The 14,961-nt window shown below is 37.9% G+C and overlaps 1 protein-coding gene and 1 long non-coding RNA gene across 8 annotated transcripts in view; one reads left to right on the forward strand and one right to left on the reverse strand.

Moving 5' to 3' along the window:
- LOC131026580 (probable cyclic nucleotide-gated ion channel 20, chloroplastic) overlaps window positions 1-14,961 on the forward strand; it is a 40,993-nt gene that overhangs the window by 23,284 nt on the left and 2,748 nt on the right. Inside the window, exons 1-7 of one of the 7 annotated variants that reach the window (XM_057956469.1) lie at window positions 11,641-11,710; window positions 11,793-11,871; window positions 12,020-12,190; window positions 13,117-13,589; window positions 14,066-14,257; window positions 14,396-14,494; window positions 14,823-14,960. The exons of 1 other annotated variant lie outside the window; for it this stretch is intronic. In XM_057956469.1, coding sequence (XP_057812452.1) covers window positions 13,131-13,589; window positions 14,066-14,257; window positions 14,396-14,494; window positions 14,823-14,960 — 888 coding nt within the window. In that variant the 5' untranslated portion in view covers window positions 11,641-11,710; window positions 11,793-11,871; window positions 12,020-12,190; window positions 13,117-13,130. Of the gene's footprint in view, window positions 1-7,924; window positions 10,970-11,047; window positions 11,276-11,400; window positions 11,500-11,640; window positions 11,711-11,792; window positions 11,872-12,019; window positions 12,191-12,271; window positions 12,488-13,116; window positions 13,590-14,065; window positions 14,258-14,395; window positions 14,495-14,822; window position 14,961 lie in introns of those variants that run through there. 5 more of the 7 variants (XR_009102344.1, XR_009102343.1, XR_009102345.1 and 2 more) reach the window with 5 other exon arrangements.
- On the reverse strand, window positions 5,284-7,680 carry LOC130984933 (uncharacterized). The gene is made up of 5 exons (XR_009088821.1): window positions 6,940-7,680; window positions 6,734-6,790; window positions 6,195-6,256; window positions 5,983-6,041; window positions 5,284-5,496 (listed from the first exon to the last, which is right to left on the reverse strand). It is a non-coding gene; the product is annotated as an uncharacterized LOC130984933 (long non-coding RNA).

The following is a 14,961-nucleotide window of genomic DNA, read 5'->3' on the forward strand; positions in this document are numbered from 1 at the left end:
TTGTTAATGTTGAGCATGAGTGCTCTCCAAAACCATCGTAATTCGCCTAGAAGGCGACTGTTGTCTCTCTCCAAAGATTGGAGAGAAATCCTGTAAACAAGACATCTCGGACACTCGTCCGGATCCATAAACTTTAATGGAGTCTCCTCCCACATGGGTAAATAATAAAATAAACTAAAAATTATATAATTCCTCTATAAAAACCCGCTCTGATACCATTTTCAACAAGGATCTTTTTAACTGTTTTTGCTTAAAAGTACGTGGCGTTGTCACACAGTCCAGACCCAGATTACAAAGTAATCTATCGGGCACGAGGAAAGTTTCCAGCCGATATACCATTTAAGCATAATTATAAGAAAATTTTGATTTTCAATCTGGGGTTTTTGGTACCTTTTGTAAAATAGTTGGGGCTTTGCGCAATAAATTTTTTTGAAGGGGTCAATTTTGAATTTCAGCAATTTGAGATCGTGGGAAATTTGGACCAAAAATTCATTTCGTGGTAAATTTTGGAAAATTTGGAATTCGTGGGAAAATTGGAATTTCGTCATAGTTGGTGATATTATACGAAACTGTCCCATTAATTAATGAAGGGGTGTTTGTATCATGTACCTGCCTAGGGACATGCCAACAGCAACTGGCCCCCACCGTTGCTGTTCTTCCACACAATTTCCTTCAAAATCATCAACTTTGATCCATTTTACCATTACATTATACATGCAAATATCTTTCCAAATCATTTACTAAAATTCACATCACAATTTCGTGGAAGGGTGCCTGTGGTAATTGAAAACTAGCTGCCGCTGCCGTCGACTTGCGCCAACTCCTCCACGAGAGGTATCATTTCTTTCAACTCCATTTGCTTATTATTATAATTCCTGCTTCTTCTCCGTTTCTTTGTTAGGCGATTTGTAACTCTTTGCATCGTTCTTACTCTGCGTTTCTTGTTCGATTATTGCGCTGTGTGTTCTTGCGGTTTTCGGCGATTGTCTCAACAATAATGATAAAGGTTTCTCATTGAACAATAATTAGTTATACTATTTATGATATGTAATTAAGAATCGATATAGTAACTTTTTCTTTAATTGGTTGAGAGATGACCGAGGAAAACCACTAATTGACTGATGCAGGGAAGCGTATGAATATATTTGATACTGATAAATATACGAACTCCGTTGATAACCGCTGTATACCGAAATGCGTACAATAAGGGTTAATCCGTTGATTCACTCATGAATACCGGAAGAACACCGCAAGAAGGGAACAATCTCACCCTCTACATTTTAACTCTCAATTCGACTCCCATAAAAATATAAATAAAATTCATATTTATAATAGAACCCTAAACATCTAAAAGGAAACAAACTAACTTGACCAACAAGACAAATCAATAATTAAAGATATGATATATTATACGATTCTATCTTCATCATTAACTTAATATGTATGTTTAGAATCTAGCAAATCCAATAAAAGATCACCATGAACTATGCAGAAATTTTATATCCCTCAATCCATCTCACATTTGAATTTTCCTCAAAAACAGTAAATAAATAGATGTATATCAAATTTAAATGACCAGGCCATTATTTTCTCTATATTTTTTGGGAGATGCGCTAAACAAATACATTGTGGCCACCCACAATTTACTTAAATTCAAAAAAAAATAATTCTTGTAACTTACTATTTTTTAAAATAAAAATAAGATTTAGTTAATTCATTGTAGTTATTTTTTTGTAACTTTTTTATTTTTATTAAAAAAGAAAATAAAAACAAAAATGTGATTTTTTTAAAAATAAGTACAATGTAGAGAATACATTAAAATAACTAAATCCTATTTTTATTTAAAAAAAAATAAATTAAATAAATCAAAAAAGTTCAATTCAAGTAATTTGTGGGTGGCCACAATGTGACTACATAGATTTATTGATATTTTTATCCATTCTTTTCTATTTTCACTAACTATATATGATGTCGACGAGCGGTGGACCATCGAGCCGGTTGCGGGGGCTTTCGACTTGGAAACTGTTGCTCTTATGAAATTGGGCATCTTTTAGGGCTCAGGCATAGCATAGTTGATGCTTGGACTTAAGGGTTTTTATTAATTTAGAGATATTAATATATGAGATAATAGGGCCGAATGGCCCTACTGGGCATACAAAATCAAATTTTAGCCTCAAATCTTAAAACATCAAATTTTAGCCATTAATTAGGCGGAATGCCTAATTTGCCCTTTCTACCCATCGCACTGCAGCTCTTCGATCTGGCCCAATCGCTCTGGCGCTCCTCGATTTGTTCCGGCGTAGTTTCGCAGACACAGACGGAGGGCACTCACATAGAGCGGCCGTGGCTGCTAGCGCGGTGGAGAAAGCGAGCTGCGTCGCGGAGGCCGAGGAAGCGGGAGCGATTGCTGGGGCTCTGGTCGCCAAGCAAAGGCGTAGTGTTGACGATGGCTGCCGCCGTGGGCGACGATGGGCTGTCGTTGTTCGACGACATCGTTTCGATTGGGGGAATTTCGAGTTTCTGATTTTTTTCTAATTTTTTTGGGCGTGTCTGGGATGATTTTTTGGATCTGATTTGATGAGGCGGCGGCGGTGGATCTGATCTGATCGTTGCGCTGCCTCCTCCATCGGCAGATCTGATCTCCGCCTCCTTCGATTTCAGCCATCGACAGATCTGATCTGATCTGATCTGTGCTGCACGTATGGCACTTATGGCACTATTAGTGCCATAAGTGCCATAAGTGCACACTTCCCCCTAGGGTTTAGTTATTCCATTTAGAGTTTAGATTATCCATTTAGGGTTTAGATGTTCCATTTAGGGTTTAAATGATGTTGTTGTTTCTGTATTTGTGCTACACGTATGACACTTATGGCACTATTAGTGCCATAAGTGCCCAAATGACCATTTTACTTAGTTTTATTTTGAATTTGCGTTGGCACTTTTGGCACTATTAGTGCCATAAGTGCCAAAATGACTATTTTACTTGATTTTATTTTGGATTTCCGATGGCACTTATGGCACTATTAGTGCCATAAGTGCCAAGATGGCACTTATGGCACTAATAGTGCCATAAGTGTCTAACCCAACCCGGCACGCGACCCGCGTGCCTGATCCTACCCAGTCTGCCTCATTAAGGGCAAAAACGTCCAAATCAATAAAAATGGCCAAAATTTGTGTTTTTTCAATGTGTGGCCATAAATTGTGTTTTATGCTTCATTTTGGCTACTTCAAAATTTTACTCTTAATATATTGACAAATTAATAATTTTTAAATTTCAGAAATTATAATTTAAAATCAAGTTATAATGTGTAAAAACAAATGAGTGATAATATTTGGATTAAATAAATAGATGCATCTATCAGCATTATGGTCATAATGATGATCAAATTGACGATGATTTAACAATACGTACTTCAGATTGTCCATTTGAATTCTGACAATATAGTTATTAGCCAGTAAACTTCAGGCTCAAGTTAATTTTCAAAGCAAAGTTGATTTCAATTCGAAGCAGCTGTGATAATTTTCAACGCGCATAAAGACATAATCATTTACTAAAATTCTTGTCCTTCAATCCACCTTACAATAAGTGTGCAGTTAATGCATGTTTGTGAAATTGTATCGAAATTGCAGATATATGTGAATTTTCGGATAAGGTTCATCTTTTCCGCAGCGCCATTGTTCCTTGTTTGGCAAAATCTCCATTAATTGTGACCACCGAACATTAACGCAGCTGCTGCCGCCGCCGCCGACTCGCGCCAATCTCCTGTATGAGAGGTAAGATATCTGTCATGATCTGTTTCTATCTCAATTTGCTTATTATAATTACTCATTCTTTTTCGTTTCATTGTTAGGCGATTTCTGGGCTAATTTGGATTGTCAGACTGTAGTTGTTTTTCATTTTCAAGAGAGCTAAGCAATTTCATTTCAACAACCAATCGTATTCTGAGCTGATAATTTGGGTATGGCGGCTTATGGTGCGGCTGCTTCTCTCAAGAATACGATTCACCGTATTCTACACTCGTCTCACATTTCTCTCGCTCCTCCCTCTTCACAAATCGCATTCTCAGCTCATGATTTGCGTATGGCCGCTTATGATGCAGTGACTTTTCTCAAGAATGCGATCTCAGCTGATAATTTGTGTATGGCGTCTTATGGTGCGGTGGTTTCTCTCAAGAATACGATTAGCCGTCTTTATCAAAGGTTTTGCGATTCGGCCGGCAATCCACTATTGGTAGTATCCAATGATGAAGATTATTTCAGTATGGCGTATCCTCACATAAGTAGGATTCACCGTTTTCTACGATTGTTTTTCATATTGCTCGCTTGCGCCTTCTCAGCTGATTATTTGTGTATGGCGGCTTATGGTGCGGTGGCTTCTCTGAAGAACATGATTCAGCATATTCAACAATCGTCGTTTATCATTTCTCTCGCTTCACCCTATCCACAAATCGTATTCTCAGCTGATGATTTGGGTATGGCACTGATTTCTCTCATGAATACGATTCTGGGTATTCTACTATTGTTTTGCATTTCTTCCATTTCACGCTCTCCATATATCTTAGTCTCAGCTGATATTATATTGGCAGTGGTTTATATTGGCGCGAATGTTCTCGCTACTATAATTCTGCATTTTCTACTATTGTTTTCCATGTCTTCACAAATCCTCACTACAACAAAAAATGGATTTCTAGACACCAAAAAGTGCCTCAATATATGCTTTATTGGGGCACTTTTTATTTTCGGGGCACTTAGTACATGTGCCTCCAGGTATCGTGTCCCAATAGGGTTGGGGACACTTTTTATGTGCCTCGATATCAATAGATTACCCGACAATTTAATATGCCCCGAGATTGATTTGTAGAGGCACATAAAAGTGTCCTCTAAAATATTTCGAATCCTATTGTTAAGTTTATAGGGATATTTATTTGTGCCTTGAAAAGAAATATTGGGGCACTTATTTGTATATTGGGGCACTTATTTGTGTCCTTTGCTTAAATATTGGGACAAAAAATGTGTATCTTAAAGTTCATTTTATGTCCCCAAATTAATGTTATGGGACACTTATTTGTGTCTTTTGCTCAAGTATCGGGACACAAAATGTGTATCCTTAAAATTCTTTTTATGTCCCTAGATTAATATTATGGGGCACTTATTTGTGTCTTTTGATTAATGTTATATCCCTCAAAATTCATTTTATGTCTCAAGATTAATATTATGGGGCACTTATGTTAACATTCGAAATAAATTAGAAGTTATAATTAAAATACTGAAACAACTACAAAGTTGATGTAACAAGAAAATAAATTAAAGCATCCATAAATGAAGAATATCTTGCACATAAACCACTCATCTATTCAACAAGTGAATAAATCAACCAACCAACTTTACAGAAGAGAAACATGGTCACTATGCTAGAGGCTGATACAATTTCTGGTAGTTGGCTTCAAGTGCTGCTGATCTCCTCAAAAAATTTGCCTTCAACTCATCATGTTGAGTCTGCAAACACAAGCAGACTTTCAAAATTATCAGAAACGCATTATTCAAAACAGGCATCAAAAGGCAGCTGTAACAAGGAAAACAAATCATTAAAGTAGCATGTACCAAAAAAAAAGATCGACAAAAAATTATTTGAAATAGGGGTTTTCATTATTATTTCAATGATAAAGCCAGAAACAAAGACAGTTAGTTCCTCATCAAATCCTTAAGCAACCATAGTGTAGAACAAGGAACTTCTTCCAAGAGAAAATTATTTAAGTTCTTATTTTCTCCAACCCCTCCACCCCCCACACCTACACACCCATGCAAAGAATAAAGAAAGAACAAATAGACAGAAAAAGAATATTACATACGCACACATCATGCATCCAATTTATTGACTTAGGGAAATTGGTTTTGCTATAACCTAAAGGAGATTTTTGGAAACAGGATAAGCTGCTCTTGATCATAAAAGCATATAAACAAAGATAAAATGTATAGCATTACCCTGGTTGGGTCAAATCCAAATCCACCCATTTGCATCATCCGTTGTGTATCATCAGTTGCTGATGAAGATCAAGTAACTGTGTTAGTTTCCCATCAAAAGTATTTTCTTCGTCATAGTAATTGACTAGTATATTGTTGGTTCTACAACTCTTTTTCCCATTTGTTTAAATACCAACAAAGAAATAATATAGAGGATTGGCAAAAAGGAGTACCATTGTCTTCTCCAAGAATAAGACTAAAGAGACCTCTTAGACCAAAAAGATTGAGAAAATACCTGCCAAGAAAAAAATATTAATCACTATATACATCAGTCATAATCTTAAAGCCAACCAACAACAACAGTGGTTCACTTTTTCTATGAGTTTTTCGTTCAATTCATGATAAGAGAGAATACTAGGATCGACTGCTGAAAATTATCATGAGATAATGCGACCATTCTGGTAAGAAAATTCGCTCCCTATATGTCTTGCAACAGAACATAAAGGTGGTGAAGCTATGCTTATAAATATTTATCTTAAATGGGTCAAAATGACGAAGGATTCAAAAGAATTAACTTGATATTAAATTAGTATTAGTGTAATTATTTTTACTCTAAAAATCACAAAGTTAGAACAATCCAAAATAGTTAACTTGATATTGAATTATAGCTTAGAATGTAAGGTGCCTCCATTTTTATTTATCAAGTGATATAACACAGAGCAAATAGGAAAGTTTGTCTTTTTTTTGAGCAAAGAGCAAATAGGAAAATTACCCTGAAAAGATCACCCCTCAAAGGTTGGACAAACATTGATGAGCTTGCCCCTTTACCCTGAAAAATACAATGAATTAATTTCTATAAGAACATAGATTATATGATCTCAGTTATAGTTGCAATGATGAGAACAGTAATGATAATTAAGAAGCAATGGCATATCAGATGCAGCAAGGACCGATTCTGGCCTCTCCCAATCGACTCACTTCGAAGGGCTAGAACACTAACTGCGATTGATTGCTCTTCACCATAGAAGGTAGCAGAAAGTAGAGGCAAGATGTTCGCGGCGCAACAAACGGCAGAAATCAGCGGCTCACCAACGACGACGGCGCAGCAGGAGGATGTCGACGGCGCAACAATAAGTAATAAGTGAAGGGCTGGGAAATTAGTGATGAAAAAAATACAAAATCAAAAATTGTGAGATAAAATGAGAGAAGAGTGAATGGTTGTGAAATTGGTGGGTACCGTGAAAATTGGAAGAGGGAACGAGAAGTAGGAGACGAATTACATTTACAGCTCCTCTCTCTTTTCTTTTCGATTTCACTTTCTCTATCTAGGATATTAGTATCTTACCGATTGGATACTGCTGCCGGCGTGACGGGGAGGCGGCTGCTGGCGGCGCGGCGCGAGGGGATGCGTCAATCGAAGGGTTCTGACTCGACGACTCCGACCGAGAGAGCAGCGGCCCGGCGGGTTCAGGACAAAGGATCAAACTGAACTAGGGGTTGAGATTTGAAGGTTGGGGCGGTGGGTTTGAGTAGTGAAGTAGCAAATACCCTATAAAATGAAAATTGAAATGAATATTGGGGAGGTGGGTTTGGGCTTGATTTTTTGAAGTGTCGTGCCCCATTAAAAAAATGACCAAGTGCCTCAACAGTAATTTTTGGAGGCACTAAATAAAAAATGTCCCTATTAAAGTGTCTCAATATCTATTTTTTGTTGTAGTGCCTATTCTCAGCTGCGATTTCTATCTTGTCTGCGGTTCCGATTGCTGTCCTATTGGTTTGCATTGATTATGTTGTTCCAGTTGATAATTTTTGGAAGGAGGCTTATGATGCAGCGACTTATTGTCTCAAGTTGTTTTGCAATTCTATCGTTTCGCGCTTACCACTAATCCTATTCTCAGCTGATAGTTTGACTGTGGCGCCTTTTGCTGCAGCGTTTTTTATCGTCAAAACGATGATCGGTATTCTACTATTGTTTTTTATTTCTAGAGTGCCACCATCTCCACAAATCGTATTCTCAGCTGATGGTGATTTGGGTATGGCGCCTTATGGTCTCAAGAATACGATTAAGGGTATTCTACTATTGGCTTGCATTTCCCTCGTTTCACGCTCTCCACAAATCATAACCTCAGCGGATGATTTTTGTAAGGCGGCTTATGGTGCAGCGACTTCTCTCAAGAATACGGTTCTGCGTATTCTACTACTGTTCTGCATTTCTCTCGTCGTTTCATTCTCCGCTGGTGGTTTGGGTATAGCAGCTTATGGTGCAGCGATTTCTCTCATGAATATGATTCGGGGTATTCTACTATTGTTTTGCATTTCTCTCATTTCACGCTCTCCAGAAATCATAAACTCAGCGGATGATTTGTGTAAGGCGGCTTATGGTGCAACAACTTTTCTCAAGAATATGATTCAGCGTATTCTACAATGGTTTTGCATTTTGCTCACTTCCCCCTCTCCACAAATCTTAAAACCTGCCTACGATGAGATGGATCGCTTGCAGAGAGTTCTGGTAAAATTGGACGACACCAGCTGCAGCAAGATCAGGACGAAGGTGAATGCTTTGGATGAACGAATAAAAGAGGCAATTTGGGAATTTGAAGATTTAATTGAATCCCATGTCTTCCCTCAGATTCTTCAGCAACTCGAAAGCAGATCGTGTGTTGAGAGAGACAACTTGTCTTTCTCTGTAAATCTGCAGAGTCTGCAACACCATGTTGATCGCTTTGTCGAGAAGATGAAGATGATGGAGGAGGAATACACTAATGAAATAGAGAATATGGCTGAAGAAGAAGGTGAGCCTATTTACTCAAGAATCGATTTTGGTGGAATCAACTCAAAGATGATTGGATTATCTTATGAATTTCAAAGAGCCAGAGATGAACTTCTTGAACGTAAAAACATTTCGATTATTGGGATGGCGGGCGTTGGAAAGACAACTCTTGCGAAACATATTTTTGAAGATCCATCAATTCAGAGCCATTTTGAGTTTCGAGCATGGGTCAAAGTTGGCAGAAAATGTGAATCAAATGAACTATTACGATGCATTCTAGCTCAAGTGGATCCCATTTACGCTTACCAAATGCTTATCCAAGTAGATGATGATGACGAGGAAGTAGTTGGACTATTGAAAGACAAATTGAAGGATAAGAAATGTCTCATCGTGTTGGATGATATATGGGAGATACGAGAAGCAAATCGCTTGACACATTGCTTGCAAGAAAATAATATTTCTGGAAGGATTGGATACTTACTAACAAGTAGACAAGATATAAAATTCCAGGTGCAATTTTATAGCAAATATTATAGCAGCATAAGAGTGCCCTTGTTGAATGAAGAAGAAAGTAAGGAATTACTTGGTGAGAAGGTGTTTGGTGAAGAGGGTTTCCCTATTCAACTTGAGGAATTGGGAGAGATGATTGCGCGGAAATGTGAAGGTCTTCCTCTTATGATAGTCACGGTTGCAGAGCTCCTATCAAAAGCCGAAAAGACACCTGAATACTGGACTGAGGTAGCCAACAAACAACACCCCTCACTTTTCGAGGATGCATATAATCAAATATCAGAGATACTTTTTCCAAGCTATGACTACTTACTCCAACATTTAAAAATGTTTTTCCTCTATATGGGAGCATTCGCTCCATATCATGATATCTGCCCATACATTTTCAATAGCCTGTTGAGATCTGAGGGGTTTCTTGAACTGATTAGAGAAGAAAGTTATGAAAATTTCTTGAAAAAGCTTATGTGGTATAATCTTGTTTCCGTCAGATCAAATTCTTTGTCTATGTTGGGAGAGTATCACATGCATTCTTGCTGGCAGCACTTGTGTAAGGAAGAAGCTAGTAGGATCAAGTTTTCGCATGTCTTACAAAGTTGTGATGATGTTATAAGCGACCAACGTCGGTTGTGTGTTCATTGGAACAGTTTATTTTGCTTCAAAGAAGTTTGTGATTCGATAAAAAGTGATTGCGCATCCACTGTCCGTTCTCTCCTTTGTCATGGTCCTTATCACCCATATCCAATCCAAATAAATGCCATGGATTTCAAGTTGCTCAGGGTACTACATGCTCTTCATGTCCGATTTTACCATATCCCAATTGAAATTTTGAAACTAGTTTGTTTGCAGTACCTTTCCCTAACTTGCAACGGGGACCTCCCTCCTTCCATATCCAACCTTTTTCACCTTCAATTCTTGATTATTGATAGGCATATGAGCATTAAAAAGCGTGGAGTTCAGCCATATATGCCTGAGCAAATTTGGGAGATGCAAGAACTAGAGTGTATTAATGTCAAGGGAAGGGACCTACCAACCCCTAATACTGATGATGCTACCTTGAACAAACTCGTCACACTGTGGGGTGTGAGTGCAAATAGTTGTACAAGGGAAGTTCTCAAAAGAATTCCTAATTTAAACCAATTAGGAATTGAAGTGCATTTGAAGCCTTATAATGATGATGAAACCAACCCAATGAGTTGTTTGAGTTATATATCACAACTCCAGAATTTGCAAAAACTTACATATTGGGTCTACAATCTGGACATAAAGTATGAGTTTAATACTATTCCTCTTTCAATGTTTCCATCAAGTCTCACATTGTTACGTTTGGGTGGGTTGGGGTATCCTTGGGAGTACATGAATGACATTGGTTCGCTGCTGCCAAATCTCTTGACCCTTTCATTAGAAAGCTATGCCTTTCGAGGCTCAGAGTGGGAAATATATCCGGGGAGTTTTTTGAAACTTACTGAACTTCAAATTGAAGACACCGATTTGGTGCGATGGAGACCTCAACTTGGAAGCTTCATAGTGCTTCGTAGACTAAACATGAGGCATTGCTACAAATTACAACAGCTCGATTGGATGAATGATCACATGATTACTGTTGAATTAGTCGAGTGCAATCCTTTAGCTGTCACTTGTGCCAAGGAATTAGAAGACAAGTTTTTATTCTTTAAACTTATTGTCAAATCTTCTTTTTGAGGTCAAGTGAGTCCGCAACTTGCCTAACAGGTTAGTCTTACTACTTTGCAATATTAATGTTTATGTTATATTCACAGTATTTGAGATTATCAATCTATCGATTTTCAGGCAAATGAAAGAGCCGATCGAAGGATTTTGTCGATGATTGTGAAAACTTGAGTGCTGAATTGTGTTTGTAACCAGAATTGTTTGAAAGTTGGATTAGTGTGAAAACATTAGTCCCTTGTTGAAGGATTAGTGTGAAAACATGTTTTACAAGTGAAGGGTACGTCGTCGTTTTGCAGTTCAGGCTAGCTTATGTTGCTTCTGAATCCAGAGTTGCTTTCCCTGCAGCAGGTGAGTCTCTAGCTTCTCTCTGCGTTGGATTTTTTATAATATGTGTTGTATTTTTTAAGTCACAGACTGTTCCCTCAAAGTTGAGAGTTTGCATTATATATTTTTTTCGATTTTGAATTATTTAGATTATCACAACATAAAAATAATATAGCAGCGGCGTTGATGGTGGAGAGGCTCAACCATTCTCACTCTCGACAGATACTTGTACTCGCTGTTTTGGGGAGGTAACTTAGTTCATGCCATTTATTCTTCAACTTGTTTTAAAAATCCGACTCCTTGGCCGATACAAAATCCGCGTTTTGATTGTTTATGAAGCTGAGCTACATGCATATGGAAGTTGTTTTCACTATATATGTTCATAATAGGGATGGGTCTGCTGCTTTTAGTGTGGCTGATTGGGAATATGCACAACTTTCTGCTTGCTCTGGGATGCAGGTCTGCACTCGACTCGAACCTCAGATCATTGGCCTCGGGCATTAAATATGTGCTTAAATATAATACAGTTTTTTAACTTCAGGAGGTTCAAGAAGTTTTTTAAGAGGCCGAAATGTTGAACAATGGATGAGCCGTCGTCGCTTACCTAAAGATCTTCGAAGGTTCCATATTCTTTGCCTTTCTTGCGGATGATCATTGTTGATTATTTCGTTTTGTGGCGTGCAGATCCTTCTTATTGTGAGAATCGTGAGAACTGCTCTAACTCTTAGCATCTTGCAATAAGTGTATTATTTTTTTCGCATTTTTCAGATGGAACGAGTATTAAAATTCCACGACACAGGCTGCCGAGCAATAGGCTAGTAACTTGCTTAACAAACGTCGTTAAAATTTCCATGTTTCATCTTTTCCACGAGGGCCTATATTTTCTCGTAAGCTTTTCAAGACTGCTGCGCCGAAATTGAGCTGAAAGTGCTGAAGCAGGTTCGTCTCTTTCGTTGTTTCTTCCCTTCAATTTCCTTTGATGGGCGTGTAATGGTCTTTTTCATATCCGAGATGAACCTTTTTCTCTTGCATGTTTTATTCTGGAATTTTCTATTTTGGTCATTTAGCTTTCTATATATATGTGTGTGTGTGTGAAATCATGGGCTTTTGATTGTTGGATTCTTGCTCAGGGCCTTTTTCAATAACTGGAAAGTTGCTTCATTTGTTGTTTGTTTTGTTACTATTTTGAGTGAATTTGGTGGGGAAGTGTATTTCTTTGAAAATTCTCTGGGAAAGGTAATTTATGTTCTGTTCTCTCACTCTCTCTCATAAATTGTTGAATTCTTGCTCACAGCCTTTTGATTAACTGAAAAGTTGCTTCATTCGTTGGTTGTTTTTGGTTACTCCTATTTTGTGTGAATTTTGGTGTATTAATGTTTTATGGATTCTCTCTCTAATTGTTGAATTCTTGCTCACAGCCTTTTCATTAGCTGAAAAGTTACTTCATTTTTTGTTGTTTTTGTTACTAATTTGTGTGAATATGGTGAGGAATTGTATTGTTTTGAAAATTATGTGGAAAAGGTTATGTTTGTTTGATTCCCTCTGTCTGTCTGTCCATCTAATTGTTGAATTCTTGCTCGCAGCCTTTTTATTAACTGAAGAGTTACTTCATTTGTTGTTGTTTTTTGTTACTATTTTGTGGGAATTTGGTGGGGAGTGTATTGCTTTGAAACTTCTCTATTTGTGGGTGGAATTTGTCAATTTTGGAAAAGATTGATTTAGAATTTAGAATTTAGAAATAGTTGTAATGTATGTTTGGTTCTCTCTCTCTCATGTTGCTATTTGTGGGTGGACTTGATCAATTTTGGAAAAGATTTGAGAATGAGAAAATGGAAAGGAAACAATAAAAAAATTGCTGCTTGCAGGTGTAGTTGAGGCAATGGATGCTTCATCTAGAGATGAAGCACCTATGCTGCCAGCTGCATATTTACAGTCCGATAATGGCAATGGCTCTCCGAGAAGGGGCCTTACTCCTAGGACGAGGAGCGTGTCAATGTCCTTTGCTATTGAGTCACCGCATTCATCTGAATACCAGCAAAACCTAGTTGGTTTCACCGGCCCTTTGAGGAGTGCAAGGCGAAATCCTCAAGCACAAATGAGCGGTCCGTTGTATCCTAACCGCAACAATGAGTTTGTCTTCAAGCCTCCTCAGACAGCTGCTGAGCCCGAGAATCGGGCCAAGAATAGTGACAGGGACTATGTGGGGAGGAATGAGCATCTTTTGAGGTCAGGGCAGCTCGGGAAGTGCAATGATCCCTACTGCACGACTTGTCCGATATTTTATAATGCCAACGGGCAGCAGAAGCCATCAAGAACGTCAGAGATGATTGATGCAAAGGTATTATTACTGTTTATTGCATTCGTAGGAAGTACATGTGAATGCTTGGTTTATGAGGGTGTTTGTAATGATTGAGTGGTGAGTGATGAATCAACATTTGACAGAGAGCTCTGCATCAGAATAGGTTGGATATTTGTTTTGAATGTTCAAATTAGATTGCCAAATCTTCTGATTTAGTGCCATTTTGGTTATGGCCTTGTGCAAGTTTAGTTTTTAACAATCCTTATATTGAATTGTAATATTATTGAGTTCAATGATTTCCTTGCTTACATGAGATCAATGGAAATGAACTGTTCCGATTTTGTTGTATGGGGTAGCTTTCTTGGCAGTTCTTTCGGTAGCTAACTACCGAGCCTTATAAATTCTTGCGTCCCCCATAAAGGTCAATAGTCTCATAACTCATTCACGAGTTTTGGTGTTATTGTGGCAATTTTGTTGACATTTTCAATGTGAATATGCTGCACCTCTTTTTTCAGTTTCGCAATATGCTCTATGGCGATGCACAATGTTGGGCAAAGAGAATGTTCTTGTTTCTTCTTTCTTATATTCCCGGGGTCATGAATCCTCATGCAAAACTTGTTCAGTGGTGGAACAAGTTCTTCGTCATCTCTTGCATGATTGCAGCATTTCTGGACCCGTTGTTCTTCTTCTTATTATTTGTGCAGAAGGTAGGCTTCTTGCAGTTTGTTGTTATTGTCGTGATTGTGATCTCCTCGTCAAAATTATTACCCCTCGATGTTTCTTATACTTCAAAAAACACTTTATAGTCCTTGTATAATGGACTTAATTTGACCATCTTCGTGCAGGATAACAAGTGCATAGAATTAAATTGGCCCAAGACGAAAGCATTTCTCATCTTGAGGACCATGACCGACTGCGTTTATTTTCTCCATATCCTCCTTCAGGTACGAGTCTCAACATTGCACTGCATTGAAGCATTTCCTTGTTGCCTTTCTAATGTACACACGTCGCAATATTTTTTAAGTCATGTTGTCGCAATATTCAAACAATGACATTGATGGTTAACGAAAAAGGGTATTTCCAAATTTGTGTCTACCTTTATTATGAATCTATGATCCATGCACACACACGCACACGAAGTATATTGGAAAAACTTTAGAATATGAATCTTTTTTGGATTAGCAAAGTGAAATCAAGATCGTGGTACAAAGTGATTTCTGCTGCTTTTTCTTGAACATGTTTTACAAGTGAAGGTACATCGTCGTTTTGCAGTTCAGGCTAGCTTATGTTGCTCCTGAATCGAGAGTTGCAGGGTCTGGAGATTTAGTTGATGATCCTAAAATGATAGCCTGGCATTATTTCTCTAAATATTTTTTCATCGATCTACTTGTTGTGCTTCCCCTGCCGCAGG

This window comes from Salvia miltiorrhiza, chromosome 5 (genome assembly GCF_028751815.1).
Source record: "Salvia miltiorrhiza cultivar Shanhuang (shh) chromosome 5, IMPLAD_Smil_shh, whole genome shotgun sequence".
In the NCBI taxonomy this organism is placed as follows: domain Eukaryota; kingdom Viridiplantae; phylum Streptophyta; class Magnoliopsida; order Lamiales; family Lamiaceae; genus Salvia; species Salvia miltiorrhiza.